Source organism: Podarcis cretensis (genome assembly GCF_951804945.1).
Source record: "Podarcis cretensis genome assembly, chromosome: 14".
NCBI lineage: Eukaryota > Metazoa > Chordata > Lepidosauria > Squamata > Lacertidae > Podarcis > Podarcis cretensis.
This window is the reverse complement of record NC_137183.1, coordinates 3,765,186-3,779,342: the sequence shown is the minus strand read 5'-3', so window position 1 is coordinate 3,779,342 and position 14,157 is coordinate 3,765,186. Positions and strand designations below refer to the sequence as shown.

Below are 14,157 nucleotides of genomic sequence, written 5' to 3'. Positions count from 1 at the left end.
GTATGTAACCCGAGGTACCACTGTACTGGTTTTTAAAAGTTTAGGTAGAAAGTAGCCCAGGGACGCGGGTGGCGCTGTGGGTAAAACCTCAGTGCCTAGGACTTGCTGATCGCATGGTCGGCAGTTCGAATCCCCGCGGCGGGGTGAGCTCCCGTCTTTCGATCCCAGCTCCTGCCCACCTAGCAGTTCGAAAGCACCCTTAAGTGCAAGTAGATAAATAGGTACCGCTTTCTAGCGGGAAGGTAAACAGTGTTTCCGTGTGTTGCGCTGGTGCTGGCTCGCCAGAGCAGCTTTGTCACGCTGGCCACGTGACCCGGAAGTGTCTCCGGACAGCGCTGGCCCCCGGCCTCTTAAGTGAGATGGGTGCACAACCCTAGAGTCAGACACGATTTACCGGGGAGCACATTTAAAAAAAAATGCTTATTCAAGCATTTATAAAAATTGTGAATGGCAAGCAACATCCTAAAAGAGACATTCCCAATTCTCTCTCTTGTCCAGCATTCCTGTTCTCATAGTGGCCAAGCGGATTCCCTTGGCAAACCAAGCAGCACAAGAGCAGTAGCTGTAGAACTGTTTGCTGGTAGATAGTTTAGCTTCATGAAATGGGAAGCTTCCTGAGAACTGATATCTTTTAAGTCTTCTGTCACCATAGTTTAATGCCACAATAGCATCAAACATACTGCTGGTGCTGTAGCCTACATTAACCTGACACCACTGAGTGCCAGTTCTATTGTTGTCATTTGGCTCTTGTTCTGTAGAATGTAGCAAAGTGAGCAAACTGCATTCCATGTGTGTGTGTGCATGTGGATTGCATTTTTAACACTTTTGTTTCAAAATGACTTTTATTCTGCCCCATCTTACTATTCAGCTGTGTGATGTATGCTACAATCAAAGCTGCTATGAATACAGTGGTCTGTGACTTGGCTAATTCAGCTTGGTAGAAAACCAGTTAAAAGCTAGTTTCAGTTTTAAAAGAAAACTTCAACAGAGTTTAATCAGCCACCTTGTCCTCTCCCCTGACAAAAATCCCCATTTCCAACGCTGAACTAAATCCACCCTATTTTTAAACTCCTACTCGCTGGAATTGACGTGAGCTCATTAGTTGGGCAACACTTCCTTGTGTTAATCTAACAAGGACTTCTTGATTGAATTCCAAGCATTAGCATCTGGGTGGGGAGGGGAGAAACTAGCTGGGGATATAAATTGGGAGTAACCTCATGAGGGAGCCCAGTCCATTAGCAAGATAGGAGCCACAGCTGAGACAGTGCCCCCATCACAGTGCCAACATCAAGGTAACAACTGCAGTTGGCCCAATGTGCAACAGCTGTGGAAAAGGCAAAGTCAATTTCAGGGATCATTATGAAAGGGACTGAAATAAAATTGTCAGTATCATAATGACTTTGTACAAATCTATGGTGGAAAGGGGCAGCCAAAATGGTCAAAAGGTTGGAGCAAATCCCCTATGAGGTACCGTTACAACCTTGAGGGCTTTTTATTTTGGATGGTGAGTAAGGTAGTATGTGATAAAGCTGTACAAAATTACTTATGGTGTGATAGAATGTGGGGTCACCCGGACAAAGACCCTGGTAGCCTGATGTCATGAAACTGACCAGAGGGGCAGCAACTCAGGACCTAATGTTAAGTGGCATCCAGGATCTGGTGCAAGATATACCGTATTTTTCCGTGTCTAAGACAATGTTTTTTGCTAAAAAAAAAAAGTAGTCCAAATCTTGGTCACATTTTTAGTTGAAATTTAGTCAAAAAGCTCAACAACTTTGGGTGACCTCCCCCCCCCCCAAAAGCTCAAAGTTGTTCTGTTTGTTGTTTAAAATACTGATTTCATAATTTTGGGTTCAAAAAAATACGGGGCATCTTATACATGGAGGCGTCTTATACACAGAAAAATACAGTAAGTGTTGAGCCAATTGGAAGCACTGACCATAATGCTATTAAACTAAATGCATGTAAATGGCCAGCTACCAAGAAAATCCAACATGGTCAACATGGTTAATGTGCAGAGTAGAGAAGCTCTTGGAGACAATGACGCTTCTTTCAATACATTGACGTCTTGTCTAACTGAAGAGGACAAAAAGGAACACAAAAGTACAAGTGTTAAGCGTGCCTAACCCCAAGTTAGATTGCAGTCTATTTCACTGTGTTTTCTCTAGCTCTGTGTTTTTAAGAGCATACTTTTTGATACTATTGTTCCATAAGATTACTTTCTTTGATGGCTATCCTGGGAATTCCTATCAGTGAGAGTTTGTACTGGACTTCCTGTCTTTTTATCTTGCAAAATAAACATTGACTTTTGAGATTAACTGGTTGTTCTGACATCCCATTCACCAATGCGTTCTTCCTGCTTGGCTGACTGTGCTTGCATTGCAACATGCCTGACAGGGAAATCTTAAGAGCTGCTGCGATGGATGGCAGTTTTACATTGCATCAGCTTTTGCTGATGCACTTAGGCAATGCAATTTCACTTCATCATCGACACAGAGATGTGACTGCTGTGCTTACTTCTAGACAGGGAATCCAAGTGAACCAATGCCAAATACTAAGCCTATATAATCAGTGTTCTCATCATCACACTCCCGCTAATAGCAAGCTCGGGTAGTTGAGTGCCAACACAACTGGAAACCAAATGGAGCCACCAGAAACATGGAGGAAGTATAAACTGCTCAGTAGCATCCAGAGCTTTGCTATGACATCAAAACAACAAAAATCAGTCCAACAACAGCATGCTCAGTGGTCTCCAGGAGTCATAGGATGTTAGTATCAGTTGGGAATTGGAATCCTAAATAACTGAGGACAGAGTGATTTGGCCTGGGATAGGGCATCTGTGGCCCTTCAGCTGTTGTTGGAGTCTAGTTCACATTGATGCTTTGAATTCTGGTGCTGGAGGAGACTCTTGAGAGTCCCATGGACTGCAAGAAGCTCAAACCTATCCATTCTGAAGGAAATCAGCCCTGAGTGCTCACTGGAAGGACAGATTGTGAAGCTGAGGCTCCAGTACTTTGGCCACCTCATGAGAAGACTCCCTGGAAAAGACCCTGATGTTGGGAAAGATTGAGAGCACAAGGAGAAGGGGATGACAGAGGACGAGATGGTTGGACAGTGTTCTCAAAGCTACAAACATGAGTCTGACCAAACTGGGAGGCAGTGGAAGACAGGAGTGCCTGGCGTGCTCTGGTTCATGGGGTCACGAAGAGTCGGACACGACTAAACGACTAAACAACAACAAGTTGACATCAGCCCTGGCTGGGGCTGTTGGGAGCTGGAATCAGCAACATCTAGAGAGCCACAGGTTCCCCCTGCCTACCTTACAGGAGGAGGGTGTGGCTGACTGGCTGGAATGCTGAACCTTAAATATCTAATTAACAAAACCTGAATCTTAAACATCTACAGAACTTGAACCTTAAAAACAAGTTCAGGTCATCAGATCAAAATGGGAGTTTAGTTAAGAGAAATTAAATTAATCACAACTGGAATGAACCACAAGCATTATTTTAGCCCACCTGTCTGGATTCATCCACCCTTAAAGTAGGAGTCTTCAGCCTTTTCAAATCCTTTGTTAACACCCAGCCTGCAACAATGGCAACTTCTCTGGAGGAGTACCCATCACACAATGGTAGGCTTTGCAAGTAGAAGGTCCCAGGTTTGTCCCTGGCATCTCCACTCCAGGGGTGCCTCGGCTTTCCCAGGGTTCAGTTTCCTTGGAATGAAGGTAAATGTAGACTGTGGTGTCTTTAGGATGTATGGTTATAGTTACACATCATATATACAACCTGGGCACAGTCTGGAGGGGCTCACAGCATTAACACCCAACAAATCTTGCTTCTTTGTTAGGTGTTCAGAGAAGCCTCAAGCCACAGCTTCTGGGTTCAGCAGAGCAGACATTCCTCTCTGTCTTCCAGCAACAGCCAGACTCCCTCACACACAGTCCTCTTGGCCTTTTGTTCTCCAACCTAGACTGAGCTGGCATCCAGCCAGGGGTGGGGTGGGGAATGGAAATGCCTGCTCCCTTCCTGGAGATCACCACCACTTAGTTGTCACTATGGCAACATAGCTCACTCTTTGAGGTGCTGATCAGAGTATTTAAGAGGTCAACCAAGTTCCTTGACAAAGAAACAAGACTGATCAGTTCATCAGGTTTCCTCTTCTAGACTCTACCCTCACAATCACAGGGTCACGTTTGGAAGGGAGCCATGGATATCATTCCGACTGATCCCTCCTATAAGTGGATGGATGGATGGGCAGTTCTGTTTGCGCGTGCGTGCACGTGCGTGTGCACGCGCGCGCACACACATCCCATATTTCCATATTCTTTCATTCCTCTCTCTTCTTTCTGTTTTTCTCCTCTCCACCCACCCTGCCCATTTTCAACTTTTTCTTACTTTTCAAAATGGAGAACAACAAATAGGTTGTTCCATGAGGCTTCCATGAGGATCCATCTGCAGTGCAGGTGCTACCCAGCTTCAGACCCCAGCCCACAGGTGTGCCTTGGAGAGAGCCCTGATAAAGCAGCAAGCCAAGGCCAAGGGCTTCTGCTTCATGAGTTAATTAGGCAATTCACTTGTACATGAATCACAAATTGAAAACTGGGCTGTTACACATTTACTATTAAGTTTGCTAGCAATTTTTCTTTTATTCATAGGACGCAGCTGCCACTGCATCTGAATTCTCACAGCCAGCCAGAAAGGTGGCCAACCTGCCCCACGGCTTTACCACTTCAGTTTGCAGATGGGGGAAGACTCCTCCATACACAAATATTCCTGCCCCAAACAAAATTAGATGTCCTGGAGAAGGGGCCTAGCCTAACCTTCTTCCCAGGATCGTGCTAGTTTTCATTGTGTGGGGATGAACTGTTTTGTATGGAGGAGCACTGAGTCATTGTGAGCCCTGACCTACAACTGGAGGTGGCACAGTCATCCCACAGGATGACTACCTCGTCCGTTGTATCATGACTGCACACCGGATCCATTTAGTGGCTCAGTCTTAGCATCCGTAACTAAGCTAGTTCCAAGTGCAGACTGAACTGGCTGGTTACCAGCTAAAACAAGCCAAACCCAAATTGAACCTAGACCAAACTATTTTAATACCTGTATATTGAGGTTTTTCTTTTGCTTTCTAATTTCAAGAGGTGGCAGTGCCAGTGTGGAAGCCCATTTTATGCAACCATTTTTGTGTTGTGAGGGACTCAGTGCTAGCTCTGCCATTTTGTAGAGTGAGGCAGCAGCTGGCTATTGGGAATTTGTGGCAACATGGCATTGAAGGACAAGGCTGTGTTTGTCATGTGGGACCTGCCAGACACTCCTTTAGCTAGCCTACTGCCCTCTGATGTGATGAAAGATGCTGCCCCATTGTTGGTGTTGAAGTGAACCTTACCTACCAACTGCTGTCCCAATGGCTTCCATGGGGCATGGGGGTTGGAGGGGCTGCCATCAGTGGCAGAGTCAATTTATCCTAGTTTTGCACCCATCCCCTTCCCTGCTAAATTCTACAAGGGCAACACTGAGACAAGGGAGAGGAAGTCTCTGGCAGCCCCTGGACTGGTTGTAAGTTGGAAGGCAGATAGTTGGGGGCTGGCTGAGGACAGAGGCTGAGGTTGCCCACTGGCAACCTCTTGCCCTCTGCTTCAGGCAACAGGCCTTAGGTTGGTGCTTGAGGTACTTCTCAATGGAAGTAGCAGAACACTTTCCCACTTACTGTGTGTGAGCACACATATTCATAACCAAATGTCTGTATCTACTGCAGGCGTGCATAATGTGAATTTAGCCCACTGGTCAAGCCCACCAAGGAACTTGAGAAAGGTGTCTTTGCAACATTTGAAAAATGGGAGCTCTTTTGTTCATGTGTTTACTGCATTAGCATCCACCTTTCCTCCCAGGTCATAACCCAAGACTCTTATTACACTACATGGAGGAAGGCAGGTGTGATTTGACTGTTGAACACCACAGAGGCCCCTATCTAGAGATCCATGACTGGGAACTTCTGGTCCATGTGCCCAATCAGGCCTGCCAGGCCTCCCCACTTGGTCCCCTTCAGACCGTTTTGGTCAAGCCACGTCCTCCAGGCCTACACCCAATTTCAGGTGGGAAGTCAGGGATGGGGCAGGTAAAGCTGTGACTTAGCCAAAAAGGAGATTCACAGACCCTGCAAAGCCCTGCTGCGACTTTTTGCATGCACAGGTGAGCAGCTTAAGATATTGTGAATGTTTGTGGAAAGCGGACAGTGGTGCTTTGAAGCCCCAAATATCAGCTGATTAGCAATTCTTCAAAATTCTGCAACACAGAGTGAAAGCAGGTTGTGGAGGTCAGCAGTAACTGGAAGAGAATGCTCTGTTCTTGATGAGCATAAGCCTGTGAACTGTTTGCCAGTTTCTTTTGGCAATTCAGTCAATGTGCTAATTTAAATAGAGTCCCAAACTGAGATGGGAAACTGCGGCTCTCCAGATGTTATTTATTTCATAAAATTTAGATACCACCTGATTGTAAGAAGAAACTTCAAAACTGACATTCTATATTCTATATTCTATATTATAATATTATTAATATGCATCACCCTTTTCCCTGACCAGGACTCAAGGCAACTTACAGATAAAATAAGAACAGCTAATTAAAAGAACAAAAATTAAAAACAATTAAACAGTAATAGAATTAAAACTGTGTGTGTAAAAATTATAATAAAAGCAGCACAGCACCAGCCTTTTCACTAAAAGCAGTCAGTTCCCAAAAGCCTGTTGGAAGAAGAAGGTCTTCAGCTGCCAGGGGAAGGACAGCAGGGAGGGGGGCCTGTCTAGTTTCTCTAGGGAGGGTGTTCCAAAAACTGGGAGCAGCCACCAAGAAGGCCCTGTCCTACATCTCTACCAGGCATGCATGTGAATGTGGTGGGAACGAGGGAAGGGCTCCTCTGAAGATCTCATAACCTGGGCAGGTTTTTACAAGGCAATACGGTCTTGGATCTAAGCTTTATAGGTTATAACCAGCACTTTGAATTGCTCTTGGAGACAGGCCAGTAGCCAGTGAAGCGGCTATAATGGTTTGGCTACAGCTCTTTGAGCCAGCGCTGGGCTCTTCCTTTAACCGGTGCTGATGTGTTGCCCCACCAAAGGTTCTCAGATAATGTTGTTTTCTTTTTCACAGTGAGTTCTTGCCCAAGTGACTTTTCTTGGTGGGAAGGTCAAAGGCATTCCTTTACTTGTATTTAGCATTATTAATAACTGTTTTGGTGCCTGGAGCCATCTGATGATGGGAAGGGAGGGGTTTGCGAGAACCCGGTGTGAGTTGTTATTATTAGTTTCTGCAAAGGGAGTTGTCTCTTCCCGCACCAGGAAACATTAAATCACCCTGCAAGAAAGGGGGGTGAACATCAGTTCGAAACCATAGGGGAAACGTTCCTCTAAATATGACTGAAATGAAAGAAACACAGAGTGAGGGCTTTCTGTTCCTATTCTTCACCTACCTCAGTCAGAAAGGTTTCAAAGAAGCAAACTGGAATCTGTGGAACATGGTCTCAACCACTTCTGGGCATAGCTAGATGCCTCTCTTGATGTGGTTCATTGATCTTGCAACATCAATTCAATGTCATACAACAGATAGTTGTCCATGGGTGTGACCCACTCCTAGCTAGCCATGCCTGATGATGAAGTTCTCTGCCATACATACATCTTATTACGAGGATTCAGGTTTCCCATGACATGTTTTGCATACAGGAGGCCCCGAGTTCAGTTCCCAACAACTCCAGGTATGGCTGGGGGAAACTCCCAGGTTGCAGTCCTGGAGAGGTGCTGCCAGTTAGTGTCAACAGCAATAAGGTAGGTGGACCAGTGGCCTGACTTGGTATAAAGCAACTCCCCTATATTCTAATCAGTCTTCACACATGTGGCCTGATTTTGACTCCAGCATCTCAGGAACACCTCTGTATTTTCCTCCATAGCAGGAGCACATCCAGCAAATGTTATCCAGATGGATTTTGTCCAATCTTAATTTATTTTACAAAATCAACATAAATGCATATCAGGTAGTGCTAACCTTCCAAGTGGCAGAAACAAGGTAAACAGTGGCGGGGGGGGGGGGGGGAGAGAAATTGGGAAACAAACCAGATTCTTTTGCTACTTATCTCAATTGCACCTCTTTAGATTTGCAGTCTACCAACACATTTGTAGATTGCAAATATTTACAATCTTTAACCGACAGAGAAAAATCAAACACATTAAGGAACCTCTGCCTTTCCTGCCTGGTGTCAGAGAGCAGTTAGAGAGCAGTTAGTTTAGCTTTCTGTAAGCTTTTAAGGCAAAGGGGGAAAGCAAGTGAATGAGAGTGATGAAAAGGGAAGAAACACAAAACAAGCAATGTCTTGTGTGCATTTGGCCTTATGACGTAAAAAGCCGACAGAATTTCTGGCCTCAAACCAAATCCTAAATATTTGCACTGACGCATTTGCTTGGAATGCAGATTTGACGCCATGGCTTAGAACCATGAGCCACCAAAGGGTCGTCTTCTTTTCAGAACAAAACTTTCCTATGTGGCTGCAGAATTGCAGGATGTTTAACCACATCCAGGCCACACTTTGAAACCCATTTCGCTCCCATCCCACTTCCACAAAAAGGACATCAGTTCCTTGACAGAAAAGCTTCCCCGAACACAGAAAATGTGAAGACTTCCGCCCTGGTAAACCTCCCTATCCACCTTTCTGCACTTATAGCTCTGTCAGGTGTGCCCTTTGCCCCACTTGTTTAGATTTTATATTCCCTATCAGGGTTCTCACAATAGCTAACTGACTGCAGGTAATCTTCCTTATCTTTATGGCACTAGAAAACAGGCCTACAAAGCAAAGAGCAGAAGGCAAACGTAAGTGGGTAAACAGCGGCTGCTTCACTTTACTCTGAATCGTTTGTGAGTTGGGCCACCTTGTGATTTACACACGTACACACAAGGTTGATACATAAGGCACAAGCCAATATCACATACTGTCTATTTACATAGGTGCAAATATGTACAAGGAAGGTAGAAAACACATAATTTCCTGATCTTTCATTGTGTAAAATCATCATGGAATGTACAAGGCATGATAATATAGAAGCAGTCAACAAAGGTCAACTGATCTTACTAGATCAATGGTAAAAAAGGTAAAGGGTAAACGACCCCTGGATGGTTAAGTCCAGTCAAAGGCGACTATGGGGTGTGGCGCTCATCTCACTTTCAGACTGAGAGAGCTGGCATTTGTCCACAGACACCTTTCCGGGTCATGTGGCCAACATGACTAAACCGCTACTGGTGCACGGAGGACCGTGACAAGTGCCAAAGTGCATGGAAACACCATTTACCTTCCTGCTGCAGTGGTACCTATTTATCTACTTGCACTGGCATGCTTTTGAACTGCTAGGTTGGCAGAGGCTGGGACAGAGCAATGGGAGCTCACCCTGTTGTGGGGATTTGAACTGCCGACCTTCCGATCAATGGTATGTGATTTGTGGCCCTCCAAATGTCATTGGATTCCACCTCCTATCAACCTCCAGCCAGCATGGAAGATGGGAGTTATTATTCAGCAAATAATAATAATAATAATAATAATAATAATAATAATAATATATGCCACCCATCTGACTGGAGTGCCCAGCCATTCTAGGCAAAATCAGGAAGGCCTCAGGTTCCCCACCTCTGGGGAACATAAGACATCTGCTGGATCAGGCCATGAGTTCATCTAGTCCAGAATCCTGTTCTCACAGTGGCTGAGCAGTTGCCTGTGGAACCCTGCAAACCTGCACAAGAGGCCTCTTCCCCCTTGTGGTTTCCAGCAACTAGTGTGAATTGTAGCCCAAAGCACTGAAGGTTGGGGAAGTCTGAGCTAGGCATTTCTAACACAATCACTAATACCAACAACACCAGATTGATGTCAGTAGGTAATGCATGTTGCATTAGCAAAAACCGTACCAGCAGCTACATAAAATAAAATCCTAAGCCCCACTGCCAACTTGGAAAGTTTAACACAGGTTCCAATGTGACACCAAACTTTGCAATGATCCAAGGAAACAACACTGTAACTGAAAATGTTTCAACCCTTCTGGGTACTGTAGTTTACCTCACCCGAAGTTACAGTGCCCAACAACCCTCAACAAATCACAGGCCCAGAATTCTTTGAGGGAAAGAAGGTGCTTCAGATGTGCAAAAGGCATCCAGACTCATTCAAGTTCCATCTCCAACGACTCCGAAGCCCCTCACCCTCCCTGCCTCTTTCCTTTAGATCTCTGTTAGTAGGGGAGGCCCCCACATCTTCCCTCCCCACAGTGTCAACTATAGTTTTTGGAGGCCTTGAGCAAGATACCTACCCTCAATCTGGCTGGGGGGAGTGGAGACCCTCCAAGTGCCCCTATTTTCCAGGGACAGTCCCGGATTTACAGAAGCCGCCCCGGTTTCTGATCTGATCCCAGAATGTCCTGCTTTTCTTAGGACGTCCCTATTTTAATTGGAGAAATGTTGGAGGGTATGGAGTTAAGCAACCTCGAGCCAAGGAGATAAGTAACTATACAACCTTTAGAAGACATCTGAAGGCAGCCCTGTATAGGGAGGTTTTTATATGTTTAATGATTATTATGTTTTTATATATGTTGGAAGCCGCCCAGAGTCAGATGGGCAGAATATAAATAATAAAATTGTTGTTGTTGTTGTTGCTGCTGCTGCTGCTGCTGTTACTACTACTACTACTACTGAATACGATGTCCCTATTTTCATCTGAGAAATGTTGAAGGGTCTGGGAGTAGGGGAGTGTGGGCCATCAGCCAACCATACTGAACTTTGGCTGGTACGGCCCCCCCGAGGCCCCAAACCAATATGGATGCTCTTTCAGCCTTATTTTCAGCCTGGAGATGAAATGACGAGAGACAGCTTTTGTGGTTGAAGTCTTCCTTGTTAGTATGCAGGAGACTTGTGTGGATCATAGAATGCAGAGCTGGAAGGCGCTATGAGGGTCATTTAGTCCAACCCCCTGCAATGAAACATGGATTTTGAACCCACAACCCTGAGATTGAGAGTCTCATGCTCTACCAACTGAGCTGGTTTTGAGTACTTTCTGCTGCTACATCTTTCTGCTGCCCTCCAGTCCCTTCACTGATCCAACCTCTGTCTACATCAGAAAATATTGTTACCCAACCTTCCAGCATGAGAAGTCTCAATTTATAGATGAATTTTAATAAGGCCACATGCAGACTATGCACTTAAAGCAATATGATGCCATCTTAAACAGTCATAGCTTCCGTCAAAGAATTCAGGGAGCTGTAATTTTTTAAGGGTGTTGAGTTGCTATGAGACCCCTGTTCCCCTCCCAGAACTACAGTTCCCAGAGTGGTTTAATAATAAACTCCTCTTCATGGGGAGCTCTGGGTATAGTAGCTTTGTGAGAAGAAAATGGGGCTTCCTAGCAACTCTCAGCAAACTACAGTTCCGAGGATTCTTTGGGGGAAACCACAGCTGTTTAAAGAGGTATCATTTATCTATCTATCATCTATCTATCTATATCTATCTATATCTATCTATCTATCTATCTATCTATCTATCTATCATCTATCTATCTATCATCGTCATCATCCTTTTTAGATACGGGAGACTTGTTTTTTTCTTAGGTCTTTGCTTAGTTAATAGCTAAATATCCAACCACACTGGTGCTTCCTTAAATGTGTTGATGGCTTTTGATGGCTAGTAGCTACTAACTACCAAACATACTTTACTTGCACATGAACTGAAAAACAAACAAACAATGTTTAAAAGCTGAGCTGCAAGTAGTGCAGGAGACAGACATCTGAGTTGTTGCAGCTCCAAGAAACGGGTGCTACATCACAATCTAGCAATGCCTGTGAAAATTTGTATATTTCTACGGAAACATATTACAAAACCATTCTAAATCTCAAGGGCTCTCATCTCACCAGGAAACAGGTAGTGTGGAAAAAAAAACCTGCTGTTGAAACTCTACCACTCAAGTTGAGAAAAAATAATCCCCTGGTTTGCTGAGGGAGAAAGTTCAGGTGCAACTTGCAAAAACATTCAAAGCAGATTGAGCCATGAGATGATTTTTAACCCAGTCCTGCTATATTATGCCTATCAGAGCCTTCCCATCATCAGTGCAGTCACTATAATCCCCACACATTTTACATACAGGAAAAGGAACACAATAAATAGAGACTTGATTAAATAACAATTTGTTCACTTCTTCCTTCACATACACTCATTAAAGAAAAAAAGTAAATGTCACCAAAGCTGTGCATCAGATTTTCCTTCAGGCAATGGAGCAGCACAAGGCAGGAGAGTGACTAACAAATCTCTCCCCCCCCCCCGCCCCCAGTGCTGCTTCCCCATAAGTCACCTTCCTCCTCCCGGCACCTTCTTTCCTTGACCTATGCAACACTCAAATGTATGTCTCTGAGATCTCAGTGAAGAGATTACTGGCTGCTAGCTAAGTACTTTAGGAATGGGTTGACCATCATGCTAGATAGATCCATGTGCCAGGACCTCAAAACATAAGTTTCTAAATTGTCTTCTTGGTGAGGAACCTTATAGGCATTCACTCAGAGCTGCTTCCCATAGATTAATTTGTAGCGCAGGTACTCTTCTAAACACTGTAAGGCATAGTCATCAACTCTGGGGTCAAACTTGTTGGCAAACAGGTGGTGCTGGGTGATCATCCAGTGTAGGTCGCCTGCCCCATAGACACACACTGCTCGCCGGTAAGAGCCTGAGCAAGGAGGATAAGGGGCCCCCTTACTGATGTCTCCTTCACTGTAGGACCATTTCACCAACCTTGGAATGGCGTTCATGTCCGTCAGGTCAAATTTAGCACTAAAGGGGACTGACCCTGGGACTCCTGGCATCCGATGCAGAGTGGCCCACAAATGTTCGTCTGGGCTATAAGTATCTTTGGACCACTCTATCAGGGCTTTTGCCATTGGATCTTCAAAAAGATGTTGAACAAACTCTCTGGTGACCACGATGTATGCGTTCCCAGTGAACATGGGGGAGCTTTGTGGAGGGGGGTTCTTTGCAGTGGAGGTTCTCACCACAGAATTCGTCACTTCGTGCCGGTACTTCCACCGGCCCTTTTTGCTCTCTGACGGTTTCTCTGACTCCATGTTGTTTTTCCCATTCAAAAGCTTTAGAGCATGGACAATCTCTGCGTTGGTTTTGATGGGGAAGTCTGTCCCACAGGTGTTCAGGAGGTATTTCCAATGTACTTTGCTCTGAAGGAGGTCTTCCATGCAGTTCAAATCAGCTTGGACCCTGGACCACGAAGCATACACAACACGCTCCAGCTTAGATGCCACAAAGACATTCCCAAAGCAGGAGGCAATGGCCCGGACTGCCTCTTGGAAAGGTTCTGGGGCCTTCCTGTCAACGTGGACGCAGTACACATTCTGGGGGGCATAGATGGACCTCAACAGTCTCTCAAACATTTCAATCTGATCATGGACCACCATGGAGTAAGCGATGGGGAAATCCTCCTCCTCTTTGCTCAATGGGAACTCGATAAACCTCCGGCTTTCTTTGAAGAGTCCACAGTCCTCAGTCATGTTCAGGTACTCTTTCTCTCCCAGGAGAGTCCTTCTGTTTTTGAGTTGCAGCCTGCTCAGAATAGCCTTCTCGATCTCTTTGGGGTCCCCTCTGCTGATCCGCGAGCAGCTGATATTTCCCTTGGGAGCGAGTCTCACAGACTGGTAGAGCCTGTCTTTGCAGAACTGAATCCCAGGGTCTGCGATGTCTTTCCCCAAGTGGCTGAAGTCACACTGCCAAGTGGAGTATTTCAGAAGGCCAGTGGCAAACAGCATCAGGCTCCCAAACACCAGCAGGCGTGAGATTCGACCCAGGAACTTTCTTTCAAACCAATACATTTTGGGGGGCAGGGTGCAGAGAAGGACCCTGATAGCCCAAAATCCTTCTCCCAGGCCAGTAAACTCCTGAGCCTACTCAAAGGTTTCTTGTCCACATCATCTTGGCAGCCACAGGTGCTCTAAGCAGTGCTTCCTCAGTCGAGCCTGACTCGTATCTGTGCTGCTGCCAAACGTAACCTGAGAGCTCAGATGAGCTGTCAGGCGTCACCCAGGGAGGGAGGGAAGAGGCTTGTTTCACAGCAACGTCTTTTCACCCTGGAGATGTTGCAATCCAGTGCAAAATG

General features: G+C 45.4%; 1 protein-coding gene and 1 long non-coding RNA gene across 2 annotated transcripts; both read right to left on the bottom strand.

The window, feature by feature from the left end:
- Positions 1–3,435: 3,435 nt before the first annotated feature.
- Positions 3,436–10,314, bottom strand: LOC307202733. The gene is made up of 2 exons (XR_013832980.1): positions 7,462–10,314; positions 3,436–3,712 (listed from the first exon to the last, which is right to left on the bottom strand). It is a non-coding gene; the product is annotated as an uncharacterized lncRNA (long non-coding RNA).
- Positions 10,315–12,058: 1,744 nt separating this feature from the next.
- On the bottom strand, positions 12,059–14,049 carry GCNT3 (glucosaminyl (N-acetyl) transferase 3, mucin type). Its single transcript, XM_079952914.1, has one exon. The coding sequence runs from the start codon at positions 13,871–13,873 to the stop codon at positions 12,557–12,559; it is 1,317 nt and encodes a 438-aa protein (XP_079809040.1). The 5' UTR covers positions 13,874–14,049; the 3' UTR covers positions 12,059–12,556.
- Between the last annotated feature and the right edge of the window lie 108 nt (positions 14,050–14,157).